At 49.7% G+C, this 15,665-nt stretch overlaps 1 protein-coding gene across 7 annotated transcripts in view; it reads left to right on the top strand.

Moving 5' to 3' along the window:
• The window catches only part of LPIN1 (lipin 1), a 112,579-nt gene that overhangs the window by 83,418 nt on the left and 13,496 nt on the right, over positions 1 to 15,665 (top strand). For all 7 annotated transcript variants that reach the window (XM_033124705.1, XM_033124703.1, XM_033124707.1 and 4 more), the window contains 3 exons: positions 5,298 to 5,424; positions 6,665 to 6,813; positions 7,309 to 7,395. In XM_033124705.1, coding sequence (XP_032980596.1) covers positions 5,298 to 5,424; positions 6,665 to 6,813; positions 7,309 to 7,395 — 363 coding nt within the window. The remainder of the gene's footprint in view (positions 1 to 5,297; positions 5,425 to 6,664; positions 6,814 to 7,308; positions 7,396 to 15,665) is intronic.

Raw genomic sequence — 15,665 nt, 5'->3', positions numbered from 1 at the left:
CTAATCAAATGGAGGCAGTCGCTCCCTTAGCTATTGAATTTTCAAAGTAATTATGAGACTCAAGTGAGATACTGTAACCAGAACGCTTCGCATGGTGTTGGCATGTGACAGCCGTCAGTATAGAGAAGTGGTAATAAACCGGTGATGATTAACACTAGTGTTAATAGTAGAATGGACATAAGTTTTCCTTCTGAAGAAACTTGCCCCTCTCTGTAGTTTAAATACTTCCTGGGACTTACGTTGCTACTTTTCTAAGTATTGCTATGGACTCATATGAACTCGGCATAGGAGACATGAGGTTTTGATAACACTGATCAACATTTGCAGGGTTTCGTCTTCAGGTTAATGTATTTGTATGGGATTTTGGGGGGAGCCATACTCTGAAGGCAATGCCATCACCCACTAATTATGACGTTGCTGCTACTGTGTTTCCCCGAAAATAAGACCTCGCCGGACAATCAGCTCTAATGCGTCTTTTGGAGCAAAAGTTAATATAAGACCTGGTCTTATTTTGCTATAATATAAGACTTTGTCTCATATAATATGATATGATATAATATGATATGATGCGATATGATATGATATATAATATAGTATAATACCGGGTCTTACATTATTTTTGCTCCAAAAGACGCATTAGAGCTGGTTGTCCGGCGAGGTCTTATTTTCGGGGAAACGCGGTATGTACGGACCCTGAGTGAGCATATTGCCTTTTACATATTACCTCTCCTTCACAGTGTTTCTGTGCTTAAGAAACCCAGGATTGCGTTTCTTACTCAGCAGGCAGAAAATACTAACAAATTAATTGAAGGCAAGATGTGTATCTTGATCATTTTTGTACCTGGGAGGCCAAACCAGTGCCTGACCCAGCAGGTGGTGCGTGTATCTTGTTGAGCTATTACTGAACTGAGGAGATTGTCCCAATATGTTGTGGATTTGTAGGAGGGGGGCCTTCATTTCAAGTCCTCAGACTGCTGGCCAAAGCTCTCTATCGTAAACTATTTTGTTTCTGGAATTCACTGTTGGAAATATGTGTAGGAACCCGGGATAGGTGGCAAGCAGGAAACAATCTGATTTCTCTGTTGTTCTCTGTGGAGAAGAGTGTGAAGGTCCCGATAAAACTGTTTTTGAAGATGACCCTAAGTGGTCCCGCCCACTCCTGGTGGGAATGTTAGCGGGGGACGCCCTTTCTGTTCTCCTGGGGGACGCCCCTGACCCCCTGCCCATCTGCACGCAACAGGGGAGCAGGGTTGACAGACCTTGTGGTCCCTTTTCCCTTCCTCCTGCATCGCACGCTCACGTCTGGGGAAGGACTCTCAAGCATGATTATTTGGATACTTTCCCAGCAAGAATTTTGAGTTTGGCTTTGAGTGGTCTTGGAAGGGAGATGGCAGGTGTGTTCAAGATGGGAGGACAGGATAAGAACCTGCAGTCCTTCGAAGCGATATATTAAGCATGAGATTTTCAGTAAGTGGCTGTTTACCGCTACTAGAGGGAAGCAGCAGGTTTAGAGTCGGGAAGACCTGGTTGGGAATCCTGGCTTCAGGCAAGCTGCTTATCGTGTCTGAGCAAAGGAACAAGGAGACTATTCCTGCCCGGAGCAGCCGGGGGCGGGGGGAAGCTGCACAGGAGACCGTCAAGGTCACGAGAGGGGACATGAGCAAAGTCGCAAACCTGCCCGAAGCAGTTTAAACCAGCGCTTTAGCTGCATGAGGAACGTCCTGCTCTCCTGGAATTCTTTTTAAGAACTCTCTCTGTCCTGGCAGTAATTTCCAAACACGAGAGGTAGCACAGGCAAGACGTAAGAGAAGGGACTTTGTCAACCTTCGTGTGTGACCTTTGGCGACTTCGTCAACCCCTCACTCAGTGTGTCTTCCTTCATTTGTGAAAGGGGGATGAGAAGGACCCCAACACTGCAGATGTTGGCTCATTTAACCCCCACAACAGCTTCACGGGGAAAGAGATCTGGAATGCAAAGCCTGACAGGCCCCAGGGGATGTGCCTGCAGAGGCTGTGTGGGAAGTCGGGAAACTGGCTCTGTGGTGACCTGGAGGGCCCGTGCTCATCCTAACCGAGCAGTTTCAAATGTTTTAAGATACACTCCGAGGTGTGGCCCACCATGGGACATCTGCCAAGTTCCACGCACGATCTGCCCGTCTTTGTCCTAGAGGAAGATGGGCCTGAGGCGGGAAGAAGTTGAAAGGGGACGGAACATGATGACAGATGCTGCAAGGCCGGGCACACTGAGGGCCTGGTGCCACCACTGTTACCCTTCCCTGTTCCCGCAGCGGCCTGGAGGGCCCGCGAGGACGCTGGGTGGGCTCAAGGCGGGGGCACAGCGAGACACTTCAGCTCTTCCCAAGTTGGGACACCAGCTGGCGTGGTTTATTTGAAGCATTTTGGATTTTCTTACTGCCTGATACAATCCTACTCAATGTTGACAAAAATGCTTTTCTCAGTTAAATAGTTTAAATCATCATGCTGAATTAGTCACACGACTCCTCTTTATTAAACCTGAAAAAGGGAGAATGACTCTTGTGAAAAGGAATTGAGATTCTGAAAAGTTTTAACATAAAGTTCTTGTTGAGAAGTGTAAATCTTTTAATTTTTACTGGCATCTTAGACTTTTAGTCTCCTAATTAGATTCATACAGTTGACTAAAAAAAAAAAAAGGTGTAGGAGTACTTTCCTAATTGACAGACTTGATTGACAGGACAGTCCCCGAAGTCTCATAATTGAGCAAACAGCTTGTCACCATACAAATCATTAAAATACCGTTTGAAAAATGTACACTGTGACAAGTGCTAGCTTAGACGTTCACAGCTATAGGCTTTCAAGCGAGATGAGCCCTTTTGTTTTGTGGCTTCTTGCAGATGCTGTAAAGTGAGCAACATTTAATGAGCCATTGCGAGAGTGGGTTGGGAGGGGGGCTGGGGCGGGAGCCAGGCCGTTCCACACGGGGTGGCAAGTCCACAAATGACCGTATACTCGTCCTCAGCCGGAACGACCAGCAGCTGGCTGTGTCAGTCTCATTTTAGTTTTTGTATCTGTGTTTTCCTTTCTGTGTTCCTGCAAACATGGCATGCTGCACGGTTTTAGAATTTTTTTTTTTTTAAGCAGCAGATGGAATAACAGCAATTCCTCCTTGCTCCCGCACCCGACCAGCAGAGGCACACATCAATCTGTTGTCACTAAGAGCTCTAGTTCACATTTGGATCTCATTTCACTCCAAACTGTTTGGAAGGAACATAAACATTTTCCGATTCAGTGAGGGGCCTGGAGCCTCGTCTCCTTCTGGTTCCCACCCAGGCGCTTGTCAGGCCGAGGGGCTCCCGGACTGTGTCTTCCCGTCTGTCTGAAAGCCTCTGGGTTGTTGTTTCAGAAGGAGCAGCATTGTTCATAGGATCCGTGGGGGTCGGAATTAGACAGGACTCTTGTTGGAACATGTCATATTACAGATGAGCCACTGAGACCCAGAGAGGAATCTCAGGTTGCCAGGCCTTTCCTGGGACTCGTGTCTCCCGGGCCGGCTCTACAGGCTGTCTGACTGCATCCACGCATCTGGAGTTTTTTGCTGAGTGGGATGCAGTTTGTTTTTCTGCATTTTAAAATAAGAAAATCAGGGCTGAAAGAAAAGACGTGCTTTGTGCTAGGTAACACAGCCTGAAGTTCCTGTGGCCTTCAAACCTGGGTTTCTCAGATTAACTGCTATGCCGTTTTTCATTCTCCATAAAATCAGTGGCAATGTCACGGGTGTGGATTCACCCACGTGTGGCTTAGCCCTACCGCGGACCAACCAGGATTCTAACCTGCGGCTTATTCACAGGGCTGTGTCCCGGGCATGGCCAAGTCTGTGTATCCAGCTCAGTCGTTCTGTGTAGCTCCCAGGCCCTCAGTCCAGCTGCTCCTGTGGCGCCCTCTGCTTTCCTTTCATAGCACTGGTCCTGCTGTGTTGTGACAGTGTAGACGGAAGCCCTGGTAGAGTCGGGGCCAGGTTCTTTGCTGTGTGGACAACACCCGGCACAGTGCACATGAATGTTGGTTCAATGAGCTCCAGTTCACCAGCCCGCAGCCCACAGGCTGCCTCTCCTGGGCCCCTGGGGGCGGGTGCTTACGGAGGGGCAGCTCATTCGCCACATGGGGAGAGGTGGTAGAAATAACAGAAGCAGGGCTGCAGTGTCACGGAGTCCTCGCTCACGTCTCCCCTACTTTGGGGCAGTATTGCATTGTAGGAACACACATGGAGGACGATAGCAACAGGTTGCAGAGGAGGTAGCTGATAAATTTGCAGTAGAAGGGAAGGGAGGCAAGGGGAACACAGGAGGCCAGAGGGTAAGGACGTTAGCACTAAGAGAAGAGCTCATAAGAAGACAGCTCCGGTGTGCGCCTACAAGTCTTGCATAGAGGGATGTGCCGGAAGGAAGCTTTGCAGAAAGGCGTGTCCCCGAGGAGGTAGAATATGCCTGCTTGGGGGCCACTCAGCCTTTTCCACTTAGCCTAACAAACATTTAGTAAGCACTTTGTACGAGTTAAGGCATTTTTAAAGATAATGGTCCTGGAAAGCAGAGCTGATATTGTTGGGTTGGGGGTTAAAATCCACAGCAGGATTTTAATCTAGGGAACAACTAATTACTGATACGCTCCATATGCGCTATTTAAAGAAAATGAGCCTACTTCCCACCTGCACCTCTCAGCCCCCCCCAGCAAACGGGAAAGGCTAGAGGAGCCTGAAGCCTTGGCCTTGGGTTCTGTGCCGGCTGGTCGGAGGCAGCGCTTGCTCCCAGGGCAGCCTGCTCAGGCTGGGGGAGGGTTGGCGCGTCGTCCTGCTGTGCTCTGGCACCCTCTAGCGAGTCCTAGAGTGCCCTCATTATTTGGAATTGTGTGTTTGGAGAGGAAGACCCAGGGTGCTGATCTGTCAGACACGTAGAAATGTGGGCTCCTTGTGCTTGGCCTGCAGATGGGGAGGAGAACGTTTGTGAGCCTCCTTCTAGGCAAGGAGGGACTCCAACCCTTCTCATCAGGAAGGGGAGCCTCTTCGTTTAAAATATAGTGATGATAGCTGGTAAATAGGGAAGTGAATGAGGAGAGGCAGCCCCAGCTGAATAATGCAAGAGCTGAATGAATGGGAATTTAGTGCGAGTTCATTGATAAATGTAAGGGCAGATGGTAAATGACCACCCAGGAGGCCGTGCTAAGGAGAGAACCCGTTGGCTCCGTCATTGATTCCGGCCTAATGCATTTTTAATGGCTACCCAGATGCATTTCCTAATTGGTGATTACGTCACTGTGTGTTCTAGAATAAAGCATGAATCATCCTCAAGTGATGAAGAGCATGCAGCTGCCAAGCCATCAAGTGCAAACCACCTCCCTCTGTTGTCCAACGTCAGCTACAAGAAGACCCTCCGGCTCACCTCAGAGCAGCTGGTGAGTGTCCTGTTCTTCCCTTGTTTTGGGCACTGGCCAAGGCACAGCCACCCAAATGTGTGATGGTCTCCTGCTCTCTGGCTCCCATTTGTACTTGCTGACACTTTTTCTATCCCGGAGTGCCTGCTGCCCTCTGGCTACCCTCCCCCCTCCCCTTGGTACCCCATGTTTCCACCCCGACGTCAGCACCTGACCAGGCTGTCTCAGTATCATTTCCCCTTTGTCCTCTCTGATGCAGCCCTGGAGGTTCCTGTTTTCAAGTGTTAGTGGAAGGTAGCCTGATGGATCTAATTTATCCTGAGGTGTAAATGACTGATAGACCAAAAATCCTGTAGGGGTGTTGCCACTTTTAGAGATAAGTTTGTTATTTCCTCAAATGCATTTCCTAAATCAAACACTTGTGATGGGATTTAGAGAATTGCAGGTGGCAGGGCCCATGATGGTCACAATGACCTTTTTGCGTGGGTGCATGACCCTCGTTCCCTGGACCCTGTTTTTCATGAGCAGTCAGTGAGCAAGGATCCCAGGCTTCGTCGTGATGGTGTTTAATGAGAAGAGATGCCAGACAGCCCAGACACCCATGTATGCCATGCATGCATCTCTGCAGCCCTGTGTAGCTGTGTGGCGAGTGGTTCCAACCAGCGGCACTGGGGGAGAGCTGAAGTGTGGCAGCATCTGGTGCGATTTCCCTGGGTCTAGACTACATGCGTTTGGACATGAGATGTGTCTGATAACCGAGACTGTTTGCCTTCAATTTGTGTCAGTATAAAAACTATTAAAAACGTGTCTACTTAGGGAAACATATTTCCACACTTGGCTTAAATTTGTCTCCCCTGGCATGGCCCTTCATATTTAGTCACGGAGTAGTAAGTGTGACCTATTCTGAAATTATGGTTTATTTTGCTGAGTCTGCTAGCCTGTCACTTAACTCTTTCTGGTGATTCTCATCCAGAAATATGGGGTCAAATTAGCGTTACCCTTGGAAGTAGGAGGCTGGTGAGGAAAGTGTGTGAGCTGCATTGCAAGTGGGTCTGCAAGGAGAGCTGGATCTCAGCTTGCCCAGAACCTGGAAAAAACCCTCCTCGCGGAGAGCAAGATAGGGAGAGAAAGAATCGCACAGTGGCCTAGGGCAGTGATTTGGAAAAAAAAAACAAAACTCCTAATCCTGTTCCTCATAGAAGTCAAGTATCTCTCCACCTGGGCCTTCCCCTCAAGAGGACACTGAGTTCATGTTTTTCAGAAAAGCTTAAAGTTGAAGAATGGCCCCAATGACGTGGTTTTCAGCGTCACCACACAGTATCAAGGCACGTGTCGCTGCGAGGGTACCATCTATTTGTGGAACTGGGACGATAAAGTTATCATTTCTGATATCGACGGGACAATCACCAGGTAGGTCCCGCTGACTCGGGGCCGTGGGACCCCTGGGCCTGGAGCCAGCGTTTCAGTCCTCTTTCTATGGCATCGTGGGGCTCGTGCAGTTCAGTTTCTGTGCAGTGGGGTTGCTCAAGGAGTCTTCGTTCCTTGAATCTGGCAGCCGCCCTTAGGGCTTGCTAGCTGTTTCCACCTGGGTGTCAGCTTCCGGTCTTGGTGCTCATGTGGACACCTCTGAAGGGCGCGCCTTTCTGGACGGCCCTTCACTTTGATTTAGCAAGTCAAGGACTTGACACATGCTCAGTCCATTCGTGTATTAACACATCCCTCTGTGAGCCTTCTCCTCTGATGACTTTAGTTCCGAGCTTTCTGTCCAGAAAGGAAGTTGTGGGTCTTGTTGGCATTTTTTTTTTTTATGAGGCACTTATGATGCGTGAATTGGACTAGACTCCCCCACACCCCGCTTTTGTGATGCCCTCTTTATGTTGTCCTTCCCCCTCTCTCCTTGTTTAGGTCAGATACTCTCGGCCACATTTTGCCCACCCTCGGGAAGGATTGGACCCACCAAGGCATAGCTAAGCTGTACCACAAAGTGAGCCAGTAAGTACAGTGCAGCGTGCCCACCCCCACGCGCTGCTGGTGCCCACGGCACTCTGCACCCAGAATCTTGACTGCTGGGGTGACTTACGAGAGGGGTGCAGGGGTGGCAGTGGGGCGTCCTGAGCACACGGTGAATCCCACCAACTGCAAATTGGAATTCAATGCCAAGAGACAAGAAAGGAAGTGATAAATGAATCAAACGTTGATGGAGAGAGAAGGACGAGGCAGCGTCAGGCGAGGGACTGAGGTTTATCTCACACAGAGGAAAGGCAAAGATAATCAGGTGAAGAAACTGTAGTCTGATATACGCCAAGAGATTTATTTTACGCAAAAAAGGTGCAGATTTCAAGCAGGCTTTAGCTATGGTGCCGGCCCTGTGGTCTGGGGGGCGCTCCGCTGAGCGGCCAAGACACAGGCCAGCAGCTGCTCTGGGGCCCACACCCCACGCGTCAGTGGGGACAGTAGATCTTAAGCTGCGACCTCCTGTTGGGCACGTGTGTCACTTCGCTTACATCTTATAGTAATTCTGAAAAGCAAGTAATCAGTAATATCATTAGATGAGTGAAATGAACTCAGAGAGTTACAGTGATTTGTCTAAATTCCCATAACTGCTAACAGGCAGAACTCATGAAAACCCAAGTGCAAGTCCATTGCTTCTGCTCTAGTCTGGCTCCAGGTTCAGAGCCCACTGGGGCTCCCCGCCCCACCCCTTACTGGCTTGCGCTTCATCACACTGCCTTCATCTTACTGTGGACTAGAGCGAAAGCTCGCCCTCCCGTGCATCCTGTTCTCCACTAGCTGGAGCGGGGCGGTGCCTCAGGCTGACTCAGGACAGCCCCTCTTTGCATGGGGAGGAAGCTGAGAAAGTGACCCAGCCGCTGAGTGACAGGATGGAAACCCAGGCCCGTGACTCGCAGCCTGATGCACTCACCTCTGGCCCATGTCAGTGGTGGTGGTGGCGGCAGGGAGTGCCTGTTGAGTGGCTGGGCTTGTGACAGGTGCTTGGGATGACAATGAAGTAGATACAGTCTCTGGCTGCCTGGATCTTAAGCTCCAGTGGGAGACAAATGGCTGGGGGCAGACCTTATATCCTGGTGGGATCAAAGGCTTCTGATTTCTCAGATGCCCAGATCATTTGTGTGACCTTAGTTTTCTAGATTTCATCTTTAAAAAATTACCAAATAATACATTCTTCTTTAAAAAAAGAAAAAGAGAGAGAGAAATAAGAAAAATTGGAGAAATTTAAAAGTACAAAGGTCGTATCTTCTTCCTACTTGAGCGCCGAGCGAATCCACTCCCTACAAGTGGAACTACTGTGAACAGTTGGGGTCTGTCTTGCTGTACTTAAAGTTCGTTTACACAGTCTCCCTGCCCCGACACACACGCGCTCACATTATTAAATAATGTATCCTTCATGTTTTGTTACATGTCAGGCTTCCCCCTTCTTGACTGCTGCACAAGCTCTATGGTCCGGATAAACCTTACTGTATGTAACCAGCCCTCTGCTGATGACCGTGGCAGGCAGTCTGCAGTGTTTCCCACAATTTCCAACAGTGATGTACTAAGTGTTTACGTATCCTGTTTATTATGCATAATGAACGTATAAATAAATAAAGAAGGCGCACACACGTGGGAAGGGCTGCTGTCAAGTAGGACTGCTGGGCCAAGCATGAGCACATCTGAAGATTAGATTTGGTCAGTGTTGCCAAATGGCCCTCTGCACAGTCCCCTCTCTCGCCTGCGCTTTTGTACACAACCATGGACTGACGTTTGTTCAGAAGGATTAATCCCCTAATTTTTCAGTGACTCGCATGACACTGAAAATTGGATCTATTTTTGGTTGAAAGAAACCCTCCTGGGTCAGGTTGCTGAGTACTTCACAGCTTGAATCATTTTGATTTTGGGAAGATAAATCGATGCCTGTCTTTACTGTAACTTTATTTTAAAAAGGCACAGTTGCTTTTTTTTTAGGGGGGGTCGGGTGGGGTTCTTGATTTGTCTCTTCTGGATTTTCCCAGAAAAGATATCTTCTTGAAAAATAAAGATGTGTAGCTTACCAGAGAACACCTGATCCTTCGTTTCTTTGGTCGGCTGGTTTAGAATGAGGGAGATGTGTTGGCGAGGCTCTGAGAATAGTCCCTTGTGTTTTTGTTTTGGTGGGGAGGAAGGATGCTTATTTGATTACTGAATTCGACGTGTGTCCTCAGTGACACCCAGCAGCCAGACCAGTGATGCTCGGGCCCCTTGGAGCAGCGGCTCTAACCCAGCGCGGCTCCTCTCAGAGCACCTGGAGGAGGAGGTGTGAGCTCCGTGCTGTGGCTTTGGAAACCCGGCGGTTTCAGGTCTTCGCCTTCTGCTAGGTCCTCCTTTTCTGCTGCTGCTTCCCAGACCTTCCTGCTCTGATCCAGGCCGGTGGTGGTCCCCACTCCATGCCTCATGTTCCCATCGTCCCGCCTTTCCTCATATGATGGCCTCTGCTTGGCGTGCCTTTACCTCTGATGTTTGCCTCCACATTTTTGTCAGCTTGTAATGTCCAGCTCAGATGCTGCAGTCCTCACGAAGCCTTTGCAGTCCAGAATCGGCGACCCGGGCAGCTCTTTTCTCCTCTGGCTTCCCTGAGTCTTTTATTGACACCCAGGGGCTCTGCCTGGCTTGGTGGCCTTGGTCCCATCATGGAGTCCTAGCCCAGGCTGGACACGGTGAAAGGCTTCCGCAGCTGACGGCTGGCTGGAGGCACAGCCCTGGCAGTGTGCAACATGCCATCTCCTCCAAGGTCTTACGGGCAAAGAATGGGAGAAGTGCAGGGGCAAAGAACTGGTAAAGCTTGTCACTCGCTCCTAAATGAGTCCAGGTCATGTCTTTGGAAGTCAAATTTGTGATTACCCAGAGGCATATTTAGAAAAATGTTTAGCCTGACAGAGTACCAGGAAGAAGATGCCACTTAATTTAGGATTTGGAGACTGATCACTCTTTGCTGATACTGCTTTCCTTGAATTCGGGTCCCTCTTGAATTTTATGTGCTGCAGGATTTGGCTAATGGAAAAAGCAGGCTTGCAGATAGCCACTTGCCTGGAAATAACAGAAGATGAGGGCCATTTTATTTACATATTTTGCCGAATGTAATTACTTGTTTGAATGCGGTCAGCCTGTGAGAAATTACCTGTCAGGCCAATTATTACCTTGTTCGCAGAGAGGATGTAAAGCTTGCTTGTTTATTGATTTTAAAAAGCTTACTTGGTTATTGACTAAAAAGAACTAGAGCAGATACAAATGGAAGATATATGAAACTCCCTCATGCTCAACTATATTCAGTAAGTAGAAGGAAAGGAAAGAAGGACATTTCCTAAAATATCTACATCGAGCCAGTGGATCTTTTGGGGGCTAACTTTGAACAATAGTTGCTCTGATTTTCTACCTTACATGATATATATGAGGTGTGATCACAAAACATGGTGAATTTTTAAATAAAAAAATGTATTACGGTAAAAGACACATTGCCGTTAACCCCCCTCAAAATACTCCCCCTTGCTTTGAACACACTAATCCCACCATTCTTGCCACTTTCTGAAGCAGTTCTGGAAGTCTCTTTCGTGAGTGTCTTTACTTCATCCTCCATCATGACAAAGCTCTGTGTCACACATGGCTTCTGGTACAGCAATTTCTGTCAAATAAAAACATCCGGTGTGTCCTCATCCACCTTATTCACCGGATCTGGCACCGTGTGACTTCTGGCTCTTCCCCCAAGTCAGAATGACCATGAAAAATAAACGATTCAGGACATCGAGGCAGCCATGACAGCGCAACTAAAGACACCCACGGAAGAGGACGTCCAGAACTGCTTCAGAAAGTGGCAAGAACGGTGGGATACGTGTGTCTGAGGTGAAGGGGGAGTATTTTGAGGGGGATTAACGGCAATGTGTCTTTTACTGTAATGATTTTGTTTATTTAAACATTCACTGTATTTTGTGATCACACCTCGTGTTTTTGTATTCATGTAACCAGAAATCAGCGTCTCCGAGACTTAGCGAGAATGAATGTGCTCTGTGTTTCCATAGGTGGATGAGCTCATCTGTGGCCTAAGCTGTGTGCCCTTTGAAGCCAGGACACTGAAAATGGTCATTAGTAGACGGTTGGGATCTTTTTCCCTCTCCCTCCCACAGCAGTTACTCCTTTCTTTCACCGCAGGTCCTGGTAGGTTATTGAGTCAGGGCCCCTACGTGAGGGGCAACAGCCGCTAGCTCAGCACAGACGCTGGGACCTCCTTCCCCCGTCGGAGCTGCGGTTTCCTCTTCTCTAAAATGAGGACATCAGGCTGGATCCCTTCAGGCACTGCTCGCCCCAAATGCTCTGCTCCGGGTTGTGCGGTTGGGGTGTGTGTGTGTGTGTATGTGTGTGTGTGTGTGTGTGTCGCTCGCTGGGTGTTGGCTTTTCCCAGCCTCGCCTCGCTCAGAACCACAGGCTTTCACTGACTGGTTGCACACCTGCTGTGCAGCAGGGCTGTCCGTGCTGGGTGCCTCTCCTTTCATGGAGTTTGTGGCACATAGGAGGGCAGTTGTGTCCCCCAAACAAGGCGGTGGAGGGAGGTGTAAGGAGAAACGCAGATTTCATAGACATACGTGGAGGAGAGATGAATTCTGGTTGGAGAGGTGAGGATTCAAGGAAGGTTTCAGTGAGACGGTACTCCTGAGCTGAGCCTTGTCCAATGAGTAGGGTTTCGGGAGAGGCGAGGTCACCACGGGGGTGGGGGTGGGGCGGGGAAGCAGGAGTGACAGGAGGGGCCTGGGACATGACCAAGTGTGTGGTGGGGTCATGGAAAGGGAGGCTTAGGTGCAGAGGACGGGGCGGGTGTAGGTGAACCGGGAAAGTTGGCTGGCACCAGATGGCAGAGGCCGTGAGGCCAGCTGAGAGCAAACCTGAGTCTGGCACAGAGCTTTCCTTCCTTGGGGCAGCGGGCGAGTACCCTTCTAGGACTGCAGCAGGGGCTACAGAGGTCCCTTTTCTATCCAACAGTGGCTCTCAGCTGAGGGCGAGTTTCCCCCCCTTGGGACACGTGGCAATGTCTGGAGGCATTTTTGAGTGTCATGACTGGGGCGTGCCACTGGCACCTAGTGTGTGGAGTCCACGGAGGCTGCTAAGTACCCTATGATGCAGTGTTATAGAGATGCCCCCCAGCAGCTACCTATACGTGTGTCCAAAATATCAGTAGTTGAGAAACTCCAATCTAGAAGTGTATCTTGGAATATACTTCTAAAGGTGATCTTTTCAAGCTGTTTTAATATCTCTCTGGACTAAGTGTTTGGGCAGGGACGTAGAGACGGACAGAAGGAGAAGCCATCTGTCCCAAGCCTGGACATGGAAGGCTCTTCATTTTTTGGTGTCTCCCCAGAGCCCCGCGTCAACGGCTGACGCAGCAGAGTGACCAGCACCATCCACGTGTGTGTTGCACCTCTGCTCTCGGGTGCCTGCTCAGGCAGGTGCAGCCTTCCCACCGTGGGATTCCTTGTGTCCACCTTTGCTGTGTCACGTGTCATCGTTGGTTTCCCCTCGGCGCTCTCTGTCCCCACAGGGCAGTCTGTGCTGATCCCCTGTGCACCGCCAACCCAGCCCGGGGCCTGATGCGGAGTGCCTAGGGCGTGCGCCTTGGTGGGCGGAGCGTGTCCTGCTACTGCCGCCCTTCTGAGCGGGGCCTCTTACCACGAGGGACACCACTGAGAGTTAGCTGTGGCAACTTGGTGCTACCTGAGCATTTAATGGGAGCACTTGGTATTTCCGACAGCTTTCATGGGGTCAAAGGTCCGGAAAGGTAACCCCAGCTGCCACCAACAAGCGTGTCCCCCTCAGATAGTCCTAGAGCTGATTTTCCAGTTGAGTTTAGTAATGGCCTTAGGAGCAGAACACTTGCGTGGTGAGAATAACGCGGTGGCATGGTCAGACCAGGAAAGGTATTTGCAAAGCGAGTTCTGAATAAAATCAGCATTGCAGAGCCTGCAGGTGGAGCTTTTCGGCTTTGGTGTGAAGAGCTATATACAAAAATAGTGATTTTTTTTTTAAAGGTTATATTAATTAGACAGCTAAGATACAAAGATGTTTAATTAAAAACATTGCTTGATTTTCAGATGCAGCCCTGTATTCCATACAAGCTGATATTTCTAGATTATCTTTGTCTTAAAACTTTCCTGGTTCTTGTTTTAAAGAACATGTTATTGAGCCAGTCGTTTGGTCAGCATAAGATATTCACAGAGAAGCAAGAAGTCGGATGGGAAGAGGGTAGTTTGTACTCGCTCATTCAGCAAGTAGTTCCTGAGTGTCTACTGCACGACACACAGTGTTTTGGACACAGGGGTTCCAGCAAGGAATGAGATTGGGTCCCCACCCGCAGGGAGTGTGCAGATTAATGAGACATACCTTTAAACAAGGGACCACGAGGTAATATCAGTGATTAGTGCCATGGGGAGAAAGAAACAGAGCGAGGGATCCGTGCCTGGGGTGAGGGTGAGGGAGGGTGTGTTTTATTAAATAGAGGGACAATGGAAGGGCCCTCTGAGGAGGTGCTGTCTGAGCAGAGACCTGCATGAGGGGAGGGCGTGAGGGAGCCCTGATGGTCTGGGGGAAGAGTGTTGAGGCAGCGGGACCAGCACGTGCAGCTGCCCAGTGCAGGAACGAGCGTGGAGTAGGAGGAGCGGCGAGGACACGGGGTGGGGAGCCGGGTGCCATGAGGTTGAGAGAAACGCAGGGACCAGGTCTCACTGGCCTTCCTCGTAGCTCATGGCAAAGAATTTGGATTATCCCTGAGAGCGATGGCAAGACTTTAGAGGGGTTTGGGGCAGGGCGAAGGTTCAGGCTGGGGCAGGAATGGAGGTGAGAGTCGCCACAAGGCTGCCCCTACTTCAGACGCCAGTCGTAAGTAGCAGGCCCCCCGCTTACCCACACTTCTGCCCAACGTGGCTACAGATCGCGGTTCCCACAACCCCCTCCTCAGGTTTGATAATTTGCTTTGATGGCTCAGTTTAGGGAAACACATGTACTGGCTTGTTAGAAAGGATACAAAGGAACGGCCAGGTGAAGAGGTACATAGGGAGCGGTCAGGAAGGGTCCTGCCCCCGCTGGAGTTGGGTGTACGACCTTCTCAGCACGTGGATCCATTCACCAAGCCGGAAGCTCTCTGAACCCCAGTGTTTAGGGGTTTTATGGAGGCTTCACTGTTTAAGCACGGTTGATTCAATTACTGGCCACTGGTGATTGAACTAAGTCTCCAACCCTTCCTTCCTCCCCAGAATTTGGGGGGGTGGGGCTGAAAGTTGTAGACCTCTAATCTCATGGCTTTTTTTCGTTTGGCAACAAGCCCCCATCCTTCTTGAGGCACCTCGTTAGCATAAACTCAGGTGTGGATGAAAGGGGCCTGTTATAAATAATGGAGAGATGCTCTTATTCCCGCAATCAGGAAATTCCAAGGGTTTTAGAAGCTCTGTGCCAGGAACCGGGGATGAAGACCAAATATACATTTATTACGTCATGGTATCACAAGTGTTTACCACTGCCTCCATTTAGACATGGCATTTAAAGCCACAGAAGTGGGTGAGGTCCTCTCGGGAGTGAGTGTGGTGAGAAGCAATGAGGCCCTAGGACCCCAGAACACTTGGACATTTAAGAGGCTGGGAAGAGCCACATTTAGAGCCACAGAGACTTGTTTGGGAAGAAACAGCTAGTGAAGAGGTGTGAACCAGGAGATTGTGGGGTCCTGGAAGCCAGGGGAAGAAGGGGTTGTAGAGGGAGGAATATTGATGACCTGCCTGCGTCAGACGCTACCGGGAAATCTGTTCATGGGAGAACTGAGAAGCCATGCCCGGATTTGGCAAAGTGCCAAGATCACAGGTGACCTTGACAACAGGGGCAGTGAGATGGGAACGAGAGAGAGAAAACACAGTGAGGAGGCAGTCAGCGCAGATTCACAGCTCTTTGAAAGAATTTTGCTAGAAAGGGGAACAGAGAAATGGGATTCGACCTGGAGAGGTAAAACCAAAGGAGAGCTTTTTGATGGTGGTTTTTGCATGGGTTGTTTTTAGGCTGAGATGAGAGAGGTCAGAGTACATTTATGTGCCAACGGGAATTATCGAATGGAGGGGGAATTTGATGGTGAGTGTGAGTGTGTGTGTGTGTGTGGGGGGGGGGCGGGTCGGGATGGGCTCAGAGCTGGCACGAGGTCTGTGAACTGGCAGGTGACAGTGGGGCACAGGCAGCGAGTCTGAGCAGCACAGGTGCAGGCAGCCTGG

Source organism: Rhinolophus ferrumequinum, chromosome 13 (genome assembly GCF_004115265.2).
Source record: "Rhinolophus ferrumequinum isolate MPI-CBG mRhiFer1 chromosome 13, mRhiFer1_v1.p, whole genome shotgun sequence".
NCBI classification, from domain to species: Eukaryota; Metazoa; Chordata; class Mammalia; order Chiroptera; family Rhinolophidae; genus Rhinolophus; species Rhinolophus ferrumequinum.
The sequence above is the reverse complement of the archived record's forward strand: the minus strand, read 5'-3'. Positions and strand labels throughout refer to the sequence as shown.